Below are 15,099 nucleotides of genomic sequence, written 5' to 3'. Positions count from 1 at the left end.
AACCGTCTAGATAAGATTTTTCTGGTAAACTTAAGTGATAATGTGCTTGTTATACAAGCTTAAAACAACTCACCCAAAATCTAATTAACAAAGGGGAAGCTAAGATGCAAAAACTGAAATTTAAGTTGTACAATATTAATAAATAAACAAAAAAGAGAAGAAAGAAAATTGCCATGTAACATTACAATTGAGAAACTACGATTAATATCATCTAACATTAAGATTGAGTAACATGAACAAAATCTAGGAAAAAAAAAAAGTTATACTATATTTGTTTCAAAGATAACTTATTGACACATCAAAGTCTGTCCTCGAACTCAGACAGGGGCATCATTTGTTCTTTCAAGCCTTTTTTCCTTCTTATCTCAGCCACACGTGCAGCAGCAGGAGTGCCAGGTTCTAGTGGATCCGATGGCACCATATCCCAGTGGTCAAATACTAACTGTGGGAAAGCTTGACCTCCAGTTTGAGCCCTTAGTGATTCATTGAATCTAAATGACTCAATAACAGGCAAATATGCTTTTATATTGTAAAGTGGGGTGCCAGGCCTCTGGATTTCCTCAAACACATGCCCTCTTTTCTGGTTAACAACACTGTATATATCGCCAAGAGCCTGTTCCGGTGCTTGAATTTCCACAAGATACACAGGTTCAAGAAGCCTTGGTTTTGCTGTCAGCATGGCTGCACAGAAGACCCTTCTAGCAGTTGGAATGATCTGGCCACCTCCTCGGTGAATGGCATCAGCATGAAGAACAACATCACAAATTTCAAAGCAGACCCCTCGCATGTTCTCCTCAGCCATTGGACCTGATTTTGATGCTGTCTCAAACCCAGCAACAACCGAGTCTTTGATTTCATTGAGGTACTGTACACCCTTGCAAGTATCTATCACCATGTTGGGTCCTTTACCCTCAGGGCCAAAACACCATATTTTCCTTGCCAGATCCTTGTCCCAACCAAACTCTTCAGACAATATTTTAGACCGATTTCTGGGGTCAACCCCTGGTCCAATCTTTTCATCATCAATTGCCTCTGCAAGTCCATCCTCCATTGGCCTTGCTTCCACGTACAGACGGTTGTGTTTGTTAGGTGACTTGCTCATCACTGTACGGCAAGACCTCTCAAACACAGTCTCGCGGAAGGAGACAATTGGATCAGATATTGAAATCTCTGCACCATTCATAAAATCATCCTTCAAGTCCTTCAAGCAGATTTCAAGATGGAGCTCACCAGCAGCAGATATTATATGCTCTCCTGTCTCTGACATTGTGCAGACCACCATAGGGTCTGACTTTGCTAAACGCTTTAGGCCTTCAATAAGCTTAGGAAGATCTGATGTAACCTTGCTTGTAACAGCAACACTTACCACCGGTGACACAGAAAACTTCATAGCACGAATTGGGTGTGCATCAACTTCCTTCTCGTTTGTTAATGTAGCATTCTTGGTGATGAAGTGGTCCAAACCCACCATAGCTACTGTGTTGCCACAAGGCACATCCTCAACTGTTTCCTGTTTCTTTCCCATCCAAATTACAGTTCGCTGAACACTTTTAACATACAAGTCTTTTTGCTTCCCTGGAACATAGTTTGGTCCCATGATTCTGACCTTCAAACCGGTTGAAACCTTACCAGAGAAGACTCGGCCAAAAGCATAAAACCTACCCCTATCAGATGCAGGAATCATCTTTGAGACATAGAGCATTAAAGGTCCATCAGGGTCACAATTTCTGATAGCATGAGCATAAGGATCATCCAGGGGACCCTCATACAAGTTATCAACACGATATTTTTGAGCACTGGCAGGAGAAGGAAGGTGAAATATCATCATCTCCAGAAGGGCCCTATTTGCTGGGAGCCAGCTCTGCATAACACGCTTCATCAAAGCCTTTCCTGTTAACTCCTTTTCCTCTGACTTCAATTTCAACCCAAGCTGTTGCAACTTTGGCCACAGCTTATCCTTCTGATCATTCATGCAAAGTTGAATAATCTGTTTGATTGGTTCATAACAGAACATAACAAAGCCACGCTTGCAAGTAGAAGTCCCGGTGTGCTTCTTGGTCCACTTTTTGGTGGCAGAGTCAAAGAAATTCTCACCCCAAAGCCTACTCATCATCTTTGCCTCATCAACTCCAAACTTAGAAGCATACACCTTGGCGAAGTTGGTAATGGTAAAACCCCATCCATGCAAACCAGCAGAAAAGGCAACTGTTCCCTTCTCAGGGTATACCTGAACATCACCAAGTAGAGCATCTTCATAGGTTGCCATGATGACATTTGCACTCTCAACAACCCTCTGAAATGTAAGGTAGGCCTCCTCTGCATCAAGGTTGAGCTCAAGGAAGCACCTATCCATCTTGTTAACAGCTAAAACAGGCTTAACCCTTTCTCCAAGGGCTTGTCTCAGCACAGTTTCTGTCTGGACACACACACCCTCAACACAATCCACCACCACAAGTGCCCCATCAGTGATGCGAAGCGCGGCAGTGACCTCAGATGAGAAATCCACATGCCCAGGTGAGTCAATGAGATTTATAAGGAACTCATTCCCTTCACGCTCTCCCTTGAAATTCTTCAAATCACCCTCTGTCATCTCATAGTAGAGAGAGATGCCAGTGGACTTGATAGTGATACCACGCTCAGCTTCATCTTGACGGGTATCTGTCATCCTAACATCTCCTGCAACCTCTTGTGCTATGATACCAGCAGCAGCCACCAGAGAATCAGTGAGTGTGGATTTTCCTGCATTCCAAACACTGCAGTGTCTTCAAAGTAACCAAAACAATGATATAATACAAAGGCTAAATAACAAAAGGTATCGCTAAACAACATTGAACCTGTTTGGATACAAGTTTAGGAATATTTTTGAGAATTTCTCTACTAGAAAATACTCTTTATTTTCGATAGAGAAGTTCTCAAAAGTACTTTTAGCTTGTATCCAATCAGGCTCATTTTCAACAATCAAAACCCAGGAAGAAAGACTTCATATAAAATGCAAAAAAAACGTAGAATAACAAACATACCATGATCAACATGAGCAATAACAGACATATTCCTTATATTGTGTTTGCGATCCATAATCCGCCGAAGTTCATCAACTGTGAAGTTCACCTGTTCATGATAGACCACTTAATCTTGAGCATTCCCTTCCCTTAAAGGAGAAAAAAATAAAATTCAAAGGAAAAAAGAAAAGCAATGTCAACTCACCATCTTCACCGGTCTTTAGTTCCTCCTTCAAACACTAGCCGACTGTAAAAACAAAATTAAGCAAAATCAAAACTTGATATTCCTTCACTCATGAAAATCTCATAGAGAAGAAGCTACCTTGCTGGGTGAGAGAAAGAGGCAGAAAACAATGAAAAGAATATCACATAGGACTGAACAGTGTGCAGCACGCAAAGGGTTTGAAAGAGAGGTGGTAGTAGTTTCAGTTTGCGTCATAGACCAGACCAGCAGTTAACTTTTATAGGACTGTGATCAACTGCATTCTTGACATGGACCAAAGAAAAACAAAATAGAGCAAACTCAGTTCAATTCAAAGTTCGACTCGAATTCATCATGAATCTTTTTTAGTTCGAATTTGACTTGTCAAGCTTGCTAGCACCTTGGTTTAGTTCAATAGTTCATTAACTCGAATTACATGAATCAATAATTAATTTTATTTTAATCTTGTATATTTCAAAATTTTAATTTAATAATAAATTTTAAATAAATTAATTGTTTTATTTTCTTAAAAGATAAAATATAACTTATTCTATTAATTTTGCAAGGTTATAAAGTATAACTTCAAAAAAACATAATTACAATTAAAGTTTGTATAAATAAAAACTACTCCACCCTAAATAAAATAATAGAAAATATAATTCATAATCATGAAATTCTAAAATGTTTACTTCTTTTATTATTATTAGTTTATAACTAAATTTTGAGGTTCTTTTAAATTTTAATAAGTTGAAATTAAATAAAAAGTTAATTTTATAAATAATATATTTATATATTTAGTTGATTTATGAGTCAAATAAGTTGGACTATGCACAACTAAAGTTAAATTCATTTATTTATATTCAATCTTTAGTTTAAGTTCAATTCATTTTGTTCATAAACTAAATTCAATGAGTTATTTATTAAATCTAAGTCTTGGACTATTTTCGGGTAATGAATGAATGTTTAATTAAAGTTAATTATAAAAACATCATAATCCCATCATCTTTCTAACCGAAATGAAAAGCATAAATCGTCATGCATGACAGAAAAGTGTTTTAATTAATTAATTGCTGATGAAATTCTTAAACAAAATTATGACAGAACAGTATTTTAATTAATTAATTGCTGATGAAATCTTTGAACAAAATTGTGACTTGGTATGCTTAAGTAGATTGATCCATCCACGAAGTTTCTTGGAGTGGTGTGCAAGAAAATTGACTTTGTTCTTTTGCCTAAAAGAATTGAAAATTCTATAAAATCTTGTTCAAATATATTTGTAAACACCAATTTTTTTTAAATAAAAAAACTCAGAAAATGCCAAATAGATGAAGCCAAAGTCTTGGTACTAGTAAGAAAGTCTTGGTTTTGGGACCCCATGCGGTAAAACAATTCTTAGAATTTCAAACTTAGCAAGCTGGTAGCAAAAAAAAAGAGACAGATCAAAGGGAGCAGTTGGAGACTTCACGAAAGCTTTGAAAAAATTTTCGGTGCTTATAAACAATTGATAAAAGAGAGGAAAAAAATGAAAAAAACAAAAGGGCAGTTGCCAAAAGCGGGGGGCGGGAGAGCCATAAAAAGAGAACAAAATGTCTAAACAAAGAGGAAAAAAAAAAAGGGGGGAGGAAGGATTGAGAGGGGGACCGGCAGCAGGAGAAAGGAAAAAGACTGGAATCGGGGTAGAGACCATTAAGCAGGGAAGAAGAGACCCGTCTTTCGTGCGACGTGGTATGATTATCTAGCTTTCTCCTTCAACGTGCTTTCCACTGTTTGTGCGATTTTTAGGCTTCTTCTTTTTGTGAATCAAAAATTTAGTGAAACTGGGATGTACCATTTTCGTGCGCTTATTATTTGCTTGTTAGCGCATAGTAGTTCGTTTGGATTTTAAATTGAGTACTTTGGATTCTTTTTTATTTTTTTATTTTTTTTTATTTTTTTTTTATTTTGTTTTTTTTTGTTTTTTTCTTTTACCTTTTGAGTAGACTATGATTTGATTGCTTTGAAATATTTCTCTGCGTTGGCAGTGATTTCTCCACACGGATTCGACGTGTGTAAGGGGAGGTAAGGTGCCTAATGAGCTTTTTCAAAAAAAGGTGCCTAATGAGATTTTTTCATTTGCAAACAAATTTCGGTTGATAGTAGAAATCCAACGTCATTCAACCAAATGATTTTAATGGTCAACTAACAGTGAGGCCTCCAGCATATACGTTTAGTTTTTTTTTCTTCCAAATTTTTTAGTCGGATCAAAATGATATGAATAATTATATAAAAATTTGGGTTTGACATTTAATTAATATTTTTAGTATCTCTATGGCTGAAAATGATAATGCAGTGTTTGAAATAATATTAGTAATAATAGAAATAGTTACTATTATAATAATAATAATAATAGAAATAATGATTTATTTTTTTATATAATATCTATCTCCTTTAAAAAGGGAGATTTTTTTTATGTGGTATTCCTTAATCTTAGATGATGATATCTATTTCTTGTTTTAACAAAATTAGTCTAATTGATTTTATTTGATTAAGTTGTCCCTTTTTATAAAGGTGCTAGATATTTATAATAATCACAACAACAATAATAATAATTGTTGTAATATTCTATTATTAATATTAGTATAAATTATATCTATAAAAAAGGATTATTTGAATGTGACATTCCTTTAATCCTAGAACTTAAGGATATAAGTTGTGACAACTTATTATCATAAAAAAAAACTAAATTTAAAATATGATTAAAAATCAAATATAATATTACAATATTCAATATAAATATTTGAAGTTATTATATCAAAATTTTATTAAAGGAATGGTTAATTAGATGTGACATCTTTTTTAACCTTTGGAATTCAAAGTAAGTTGTGACAGCTTATCTTTAAATTTTTTTTCAAAAAGTGAGAGTAAAAATAAAAAATGTTCTACCAAGAAATTTTAAGATCATAACATCTATAACAATAATTTTAATTATAATTCTATTGAATTGATTTTGGTGTACACTTTAGTCAATTCTATATTCTTAGGATGAATGAGCTGTGACGGTTCAAGAATCCTATATTTCACTAAAATAATATTTAATTAAAAAACGTCAACACCAATTTTCCACAAAGAACTACGTAACTCTGATTCTTCATTGCACATGAAGATACGTAGGAGCAAGAATTAAATCTTGTCGAGCCCAAAAAAAAATAAAATATATTTGATTATTTTAGTGAGATAAATATTTTTATAAATTATAAATAATTAGTTTAATTAATTAAAGGTAATCGTCTTAGGACGAACGTTGTGAGGTGCTAATACCTTCCTCACACGTAATTGACTCCCGAACTCAAAATTTGGTTTTCGTAGACTGTTTTCTATTTTATGGTTTTTCCAATGTTTTTCCGTAAAAAATAACATTGGTGGCGACTCCTCTTTTTCAATTTATTTTTCGCCGTCCCGTCGCGACCGAGGTTGCTACAGATGGCGACTCCACTGGGGACTGTTTGAGAGTCGAGCCTATAATAATTAGTTAAACTAATTAATAATTTTTAAAAATGCTTTTCTCACTTTTGTTTTATTTTTATTATTGTTGTTATCTTTGGTTTATGTCTCTTATTTGTTGTTTATTTTATTTGCATTAATTTTAAATATGTGTTGTGTAATTTGAACTTTAGGGTAGAAGAATTTTATTTTCTATATCATTTGTGTTGTGTTTTGTAGATTGGATAGTGTAGGACTGCTCCTTTCACACACTTCACTTACACAATTTCACACACGTTTATGAGTGGGGTCCTATGCCCGGACTTGAGTGCAACTTATGATAAGTAAGAGGTTGAGTAGTAGTAACCTTCTTGATGAACATCTTGTTTGGTTATTATGAAGGCCTCACCTAGAGTTTGATCCTTTCTAGGGTATTATCATCTCTAATAGTTTACCTATTATTGTGATTAATATCCTAAGAAGGGTTATTGGCTCTAGGAACCTGTTTTAGAACCATAGTCCCACCCTTTTGAGAGGAACACATATTAGGGGTCTATAGAGCTTTCAACTTAGGAATGCCCTTGTTAAGTATCACAGGAGCAATATTCTACCTCTATTTTCAAATTACATAAAACATAAAAAAAAAAAGATTTTTTTTTTTTCATTTCATAACAAGTATCATGCATTTCATTTCATGAAAATTTTAAAAAAATAAACTCTTACATCCTATCATGCATTTCAAAAAGATTCCCATAAAATAAAATAGATAACTTCATTGATAGCATGCTGCATTCATTTCTAGGTTGTTGGAGAGTCATAAAGACTTAAGTCGCTGTGAACACCTTTCGAGAAGTCATGGAATCAGGTTTAAGGAAAACTTTAAAGTTAAAGGTCAGACAAACTAACTTGAGCAGTTTGAGAACTCTCAGTAACATGTTAAAAGGCGGTCAGCGACGAACTTTTGTTGTTCGATATGGAAAAATCCTTAACCTATTGGAAGTAGACGTACAAGAGGGAGCTGTCACTGCCCTAGCCCAATTTTATGATCCTCCCTTGAGATCCTTCCTTTTTCAAGATTTTCAACTGGCACCATTACTTGAGGAATTCGAACAAATACTAGGTATTGGCTTAGGAAATAAAAAGCCGTATATGTACATGGGACATTATCCTTCATTAGCCAAAGTTGCCATCTCCTTAGGGACTAATGTCAGAGAACTAGCAAGCAAGAAAGAGACGAAAGGGGGAATTGAAGGTTTCTCGCGAACTAACCTTGAGCGACATGCGCTAAGCTTAGCAGAGAATGAGAGATGGGATGCTTTCATGGATGTGCTTGCCCTCATTATTTATGGGATTGTCTTATTCCCAAACATTGAAAACTTTATTGACTTTGCTGCAATTGATGTCTTCTTAGCTTTCAAACATGAGAAAAGAAGTCCTGTACCAGCCATTCTTGCAGATACATATCATTCTCTTACCTTGCGTCATGAAAAAAAGGGTGGGACAATTTTGTGTTGTATACCAATACTATACTCGTGGTTCGCATCCTACATGTTCAAGAGAGGAAGTCAGATTGAGATTAAAAATAAGAGTGAATGGGCTTACAGCATAGCTAATCTTAGCGAAAAGACCATTTCTTGGTACTTGCGAGAACAAAACATCGATAAAGTGATTTGTCAATGTGGAGATTTCCCAAACGTACCACTCATGGGTACAAAAGGATGTGTAAACTACAATCCCTCTCTTGCGTTGAGACAACTCGGTTATCCGATTAGGAGCCCACCGGTTGAAGATTCGATCACTCCTTTCATGGTCTATGATATGACTAAGGAGTTGGATTTGCTTAACAAGATTAGACAGTCTTGGGATAAAGTGATTAAAAAAGGGAGGGAATTGGGAAAAAGAAATTGTAATGTGGAGTTGAGTTATCAGCAGTGGCTCAATGAGAGAGTCCAACATGTTAAATTACCATTCCGAGGTCTTATTCCAGTTATTAAAGAAATGCCAATTCAAGAACCCATGAGTCAAGAAGAGGTCGAAAAACTTAAAAAAGAGTTGGCTAAATCTGAGAAAGAAAAAGAAGATATGAAGAGGGAGTTAATACAGGCCCGCCAAGAGTATCAAGCAATGCAAAGAGAAATTTCCCAAGTAAGACAATGTGTTGAACTAGCCAATAAGCGAGCGAGAATTGAAGAAGAAAGTAAGTTGAATACCCGCAGTTGTTTAGAGGCCGCTTCCACAGAATTAAAGATGCGAAGAAATGAACGTGATCAAGCTAGGGTTGATGGTGAACGATGGAGAGAGGCTTGGGAAACATCCAAAAAAGCTGAAAAAGCGGCACAAAAACAACTGGAGGATTTGAAAGAACAACTCAAAAGGGTAGTGGCTGAGTATGAAAGTAGAGTTCAAGATGAAAAAAGACTAAATTTCAATCTGAATATGGACTATCAAGCCACATTGGGAGAGAAAAATCATCAGGTTATGGGCCTACAGGAAGAAATAAGGCAATTAAGGGACGTCATCGGAATACATGAAGAAAATCAAAGAATTTGGGCATATAATCTTGTGGATCGAGTTCAGCAAGTTAAAAACATGCTCCATGACACTTCTCACCTACTACAACGAGCTGAGGGAATGGCAATCCCACATTCCACTCCCAAAGAAATTTATGACTTCCTTGAATACTGTAGAGATATGATAGCAAAAATGAGAGAGATGGTTGTTAGCGGTGAATAATTTAAGTTATCATGATGTATTATACTATTGTTATTAATAAAATTTGCCAGCTAAGAGAGGATGTTCATGCAAAAGCTACTCGTTTCATATTACGCTTAGTACTTAGAATGTGACATTCTAAAGGAAAAGTTTAATTGATAATGATCACAAAGATCCACTGATTCCATGACCTAGTATCTAGAACGTGACGATCTAAGAAACAATTAAAGAAAGATGATCCACGTGATTCATGTGATTTATGTCTCTCCAACAATTTAACATTTTCACATACATGATGCATAGTCACATTTTCATATCATTACATACTCATTAAATTTTCTTATACAGTTTTATAAAAGAAATCAATTATTGAGGCAAAGAAAGCATCCCTTCGACACCCTTACGGGACACGTACAAAGACCAAAATCATGGAAGGGATGGTAGATGACTTGGAGCAACAGCATGAGGAGCTGAGAGGAGATGTAAATCAGTTGAAAGAACAAATGGGAAAAATTTTGGACTTGTTGCAGTCAATGGAATCCAAAAAAGGGGCAAATGGAGAGTCGTCTAAACAGCCTCATGAGTCACCTGATTACCCTCCTGGGTTTACTCCACGCACGCAACCCAACCCGAATGTTCAAAGGTACACACCACCTGTCATCCTAACGACCTCAGAAAATGACCATCATGTTTCCACTTCAAACCTTCAAGGCCAAGTTCCATTACCTCCATATGGTTTACCTCCGGGATACACGCCACCTATGGCTAATATTCCTGAGGGTAATCCATCTACCTCCACCTTAAACCCATCACATCAAACACAAACCCAAAACCTAACCCTTGAAGCTAATGACCCACAAATTCCAACCCACTCAATTGCTCATGCACCACCTAATGTAAGTCATGGCGAAAGGCCTCCTAATAACCAGGGATTAGTTCCTGCACCAACTGTTATTGTACACCATCGTCATTCGGAAGATATTTCCCATGATGATAAGCTTCAATCGTTGGAAGATAGATTAAAGGCCATAGAGGGATTCGACAATTATGGTTTCAATGCTGTGGACTTGTGTCTGGTTCCTGATGTTATAATTCCTCCCAAGTTTAAAGTTCCAGAACTTGATAAATACAAGGGAGATACATGCCCAAGGAATCATCTCACTATGTATTGTCGAAAGATGGCTTCCTGTGCTCATGATGACAAATTGTTGATTCACTTCTTCCAAGAAAGCCTTATTGGAGCAGCATTAAGTTGGTACATGAGCCTGGAGCGAGGAAGAGTACGCACATGGAAAGACTTGGCAGAGGCTTTCTTGAAACAGTACAAGTATAATATGGACATGGCCCCAGATCGCACACAGTTACAAAATATGATAAAGAAAGAGAATGAGACCGTCAAGGAATATGCCCAACGATGGAGAGGGGTAGCTGCTCAGGTACAACCTCCATTATTGGAAAAAGAGATGGTCACGATGTTCATTACACTCCAATCCCCCTTTTATGACAGGATGATTGGAAATGTATCATCAAACTTTTCAGATTTGGTCATCATTGGAGATAGGGTTGAGATGGGAGTTAGAAATGGGAAGATTGCACACATGACAACAGGATCCACAACCATCAAGAAACCCTTAGAAACCACAAATAAGAGGAAAGGAGGTGAAACAAATGCAGTGATGACAACACCAGTCAGACCTAACTACAATCCTATTTCTTTCATACCCAATTATAGACCCCAATATATGTATAACCCACAAATTGCAGCAGTTTCTTTGCCACCATACCCGCAACCTTATCCATCTAGAATGCCTTATCGGCCACCTACAGCGCCACCACAATTTCAAGTACCCCAAGAAAATCAATCGGCAATTTCGCCTCCCATGGTGAATAATGCTCAAAGAAGGGGAAATAATCAACCAAGGACTCTAGCTCCGATCCCTATGACCTACACTGAACTGCTACCACATCTGGTTCAAAATGCTCTAGTTGAGCCTCTTCCTATAAAGCCTGTCCAACCTCCATATCCAAGAGGTTTTGATTCAAATGCCACATGTGAATATCATGCTGGAGCAATAGGCCATTCAACTGAGAAATGTTGGGGTTTGAAACACAAGGTACAAGACTTGATAGATGCAGGATTATTAAGCTTTAAGGAAAGCGAGCCGAATGTAAGAAATAATCCACTTCCAGGTCATGGGACTTCATCGGTTAATGCTATCAAAGAAGAATGTACTCCACAAGTGACAGAAGTAGAGAAGATCCGAACCCCCATGAGATTCATTTTTTCAGAATTGTGCAAATATGGGATGATTAAGGGAGAGTCTCGCAAAGTAGGAGTATGCGATTTCCACCCTACAACCACACATTCTATTGAGGAATGTGGCAAATTCAAGGAAATATTACAAGGCATGATTAACTCAAACTTTGTTCAGGTGAGCCAGGTGCGTACAGAAGAGGATGTATTGATGATTCAATCAAACGAGAAGTCCAACATGACTACTCCAAAACCACTGGTAATCACTTTCACAAAAAACACTTTCGCGTCAACACCTAGTACCCTTAAGCCACTTGTTGTGCAAATTCCAGCTCCTTTCCATTACAAGGACACTAAGGCGGTTCCATGGTGTTACGAAATGAAGGTAGAAAGTGAATATGTGAATGCCCAACAAAAAGAAGGAATTGACACTACAGAAACCAACGTAACAAATATCGCAGGAGTAGGTGGAATGACCCGTAGTGGTAGAGTCTATACTCCAGAAGAGTTAAGAGTAGAAGGCTTGACAAAAAACCATAAGCAAAAGGAAAATACAATTATCAATGAAGAGGTTTCAAGTGTTAAGAGGAGAGATGATGAAAAAGTCATGGGGAAAAAGAAAAAGGAAGTGTCGGATGAAGAAGTCTCAGAATTTCTTAAGTTTATTCGACAAAGTGAGTACAAGCTCATTGATCAATTAAATCATACTCCTGCAAGGGTATCTTTGTTATCAGTGCTGATGAATTCTGAAAGTCATAGAAAATTATTGATGAAGATCTTGAATGAAGCTCATGTGTCCAATGACATCACATTAGACACATTTGGCGGCATTGTTGGTAACATTACAGCCAATAACCACCTCACTTTCACAGATGATGAAGTCCCAGCTGAAGGAAGGGGACATAACAAGGCTTTACACATCTCTGTGAAATGCGCAAATCACATTTTGGCTAGAGTGCTTATCGATAATGGGTCCTCATTAAATGTGATGCCCAAGTCAACACTGGATCGATTGTCTTGTGATGGGACACATATGAAACCCAGTTCTATGATTGTGAGGGCCTTTGATGGATCACGAAGGGAAGTTATGGGGGAGATCGAAATCCCTGTCCAAATTGGCCCATTCACCTTCAACATAACTTTTCAAGTCATGGATATTAAACCTGCATACAGTTGTTTATTGGGAAGACCATGGATCCATTCAGCTGGGGTTGTTCCCTCTTCTTTACATCAGAAGCTGAAATTTATTGTGGAGGACAAGCTAGTGATTGTCTCGGGTGAGGAAGACATGTTGGTGAGTTGTCCTGCTCCCACCCGTTATATTGAAGCAGCTGAGGAGGCTTTGGAAACTTCGTTTCAGTCATTGGAAATAATTAGTACTGCTTATGTTGAATCTCCAATGGGAAGTCCACAACCATCAAGTGCATCCATGATGGTTGCAAAGGTCATGATGAATGGAGGGTATCAGCCAGGACTTGGGTTGGGAACATGCTTGGAAGGAGTCACGAAATTAATAGAATTGCCAGAAAACAAGGGTCGATGGGGGTTAGGGTACAAACCTACTCAAGCCGATAAAAGAAGAATGACAGAAGAAAATAGAGAGAAAAGGTTGGCTCGTCTAGAGAATCGAGAGCCTAAAGTTCAGAGGATTCCCATTTGTCATCTTTATCAAAGCTTTCAAAGTGGAGGGGTGGTGCACGCAGACCAAGTGGCTATGATTAAGGAAGATAATGATGATAATCACGCCAACTTTGTGTGTCCGTGTGATCCATGTGAAGAGCTCCATAATTGGAAGATCATTGAATTTCCTGTGACTCTTAATTCAATTTCAAAGTAATTGTCACACAAACTCTACAATTATTCCCGTGATTTTAGTATGACTTTTTGTTAATGGGCTTGCATGTTGTCTTTCAGTATATCATATGAATGAAATGCATTTTGATCTTTTTGTCATATGTTCTCCCTATCCTTTAATCTTTCTTTTCTCTCATTTATTGCTCCAACCTTCATTTTCTTTCATCAACCCTAAATTGCAGATTCAATAATAACCATGCCAAAAATAATAACGCTAATATCCCATGTCACGATTTTGATCACCCCATTAATGAGGCTGAAGAAGATGACAATGACCTGAGCACTCCACCAGAAATAGAAAGGTTGATAGAACAAGAGGATTGAGTGATCCAACCCCATGAAGAGGAACTTGAAGTAATCAATCTGGGAAATGAAAATGATAAAAAAGAAATAAAAATAGGAGTTGCTATAAAAGGGGAAGAAAGAAATAAGTTGCTGAAGTTGTTATTTGAGTATGCTGATGTCTTCGCGTGGTCATACCAAGACATGCCTGGGTTGGATTCTAGCATAGTTGAGCATCACTTGCCATTGAACCCAGAATGCACACCAGTTAAGCAAAAATTGAGGCGCATGAAGCCAGAGGTCTCTTTAAAGATAAAAGAAGAAGTAAAGAAACAATTTGATGTTGGATTCCTTGCAGTGGCAAAGTACCCTCAATGGGTTGCCAATATAGTTCCTGTCCCAAAGAAAGATGGAAAAGTTCGAATGTGTGTTGACTATAGAGACCTTAACAGAGCTAGTCCCAAAGATGACTTTCCATTGCCACATATAGATGTTCTAGTGGATAACACTGCCCGACATGCTTTCTTTTCGTTCATGGATGGATTTTCAGGATATAATCAAATAAGGCTGGCTCCTGAAGATATGGAGAAAACTACATTCATTACATCATGGGGAACATTTTGTTATAAAGTGATGCCCTTTGGATTGAAGAATGCTGGAGCAACCTATCAACGAGCTATGGTGACTTTGTTTCATGATATGATGCATAAAGAGATTGAAGTTTATGTCGATGATATGATTGCTAAGTCCAGGACGGAGGTAGAACATATCACAAATCTACAAAAGCTATTTGTGCGGCTAAGGAAGTATAAGCTCCGACTTAACCCTGCCAAATGTACTTTTGGTGTGAAGTCAGGAAAATTGTTGGGATTTGTGGTTAATGAAAATGGTATAGAAGTGGATCCTGACAAAGTGAGAGCAATTTTAGAAATGCCAGCTCCAAGTACTGAAAAAGAAGTTCGTGGTTTCTTGGGGAGGTTGAACTATATTGCCAGGTTCATATCTCAATTAACTGCAACCTGCAATCCGATTTTCAAGTTACTGCGCAAGAGTCAACCAGTGATATGGAATGAAGATTGTCAAAAAGCTTTTGAGAAGATAAAGCAGTATTTACAAAACCCTCCAGTTTTGGTACCTCCCACCTCGGGGAGACCTCTCATTTTGTATATCTCAATACTTGAGGAATCTATGGGTTGTGCACTGGGGCAACATGATGCATCTGGAAGAAAAGAACAAGCAATCTATTACTTGAGCAAAAAGTTTACAGATTGTGAAAGAAGGTACTCTCTGGTAGAGCGAACCTGTTGTGCTTTGGCTTGGGTTACTCGACGTTTAAG

General features: G+C 37.2%; 2 protein-coding genes across 5 annotated transcripts; one reads left to right on the top strand and one right to left on the bottom strand.

Annotated features, from left to right (window-relative positions):
* Positions 1-105: 105 nt before the first annotated feature.
* LOC109813590 (elongation factor 2) lies at positions 106-5,116 on the bottom strand. 4 transcript variants are annotated; one of them, XM_020377795.3, is made up of 5 exons: positions 4,886-5,116; positions 3,322-3,485; positions 3,205-3,246; positions 3,021-3,108; positions 106-2,739 (listed from the first exon to the last, which is right to left on the bottom strand). In XM_020377795.3, exons 3-5 carry the CDS (start codon positions 3,205-3,207, stop codon positions 299-301), a joined length of 2,532 nt encoding a protein of 843 aa, XP_020233384.1. In that variant the 5' UTR covers positions 3,208-3,246; positions 3,322-3,485; positions 4,886-5,116; the 3' UTR covers positions 106-298. The 4 variants fall into 4 exon arrangements, with proteins under 4 accessions (XP_020233384.1, XP_029130256.1, XP_082921751.1 ...); XM_029274423.2 differs by having other exon boundaries at positions 3,322-3,478; XM_083065625.1 differs by lacking the exon at positions 4,886-5,116 and having other exon boundaries at positions 3,322-3,661.
* LOC145952699 (uncharacterized) lies at positions 4,017-13,469 on the top strand. The gene is made up of 2 exons (XM_083065624.1): positions 4,017-4,926; positions 9,721-13,469. The coding sequence occupies exon 2, from the start codon at positions 9,801-9,803 to the stop codon at positions 13,461-13,463; it is 3,663 nt and encodes a 1,220-aa protein (XP_082921750.1). The 5' UTR covers positions 4,017-4,926; positions 9,721-9,800; the 3' UTR covers positions 13,464-13,469.
* The last annotated feature ends 1,630 nt before the right edge of the window (positions 13,470-15,099 follow it).

The sequence above is a fragment of the Cajanus cajan genome, chromosome 10, assembly GCF_000230855.2.
Source record: "Cajanus cajan strain Asha chromosome 10, NIPB_CcT2T_4, whole genome shotgun sequence".
NCBI classification, from domain to species: Eukaryota; Viridiplantae; Streptophyta; class Magnoliopsida; order Fabales; family Fabaceae; genus Cajanus; species Cajanus cajan.
The sequence above is the reverse complement of the archived record's forward strand: the minus strand, read 5'-3'. Positions and strand labels throughout refer to the sequence as shown.

Excerpts from the sequence above, each read along its gene's own strand:
- LOC109813590 (XM_020377795.3), bottom strand. Across the intron at positions 2,740-3,020 it reads TATTGCTCATGTTGATCATG|GAAAATCCACACTCACTGAT; the intron begins GTATGTTTGTTA and ends TTTGGAATGCAG.
- LOC145952699 (XM_083065624.1), top strand. The coding sequence starts at position 9,801 with ATGGAAGGGATGGTAGATGACTTGGAGCAACAGCATGAGGAGCTGAGA.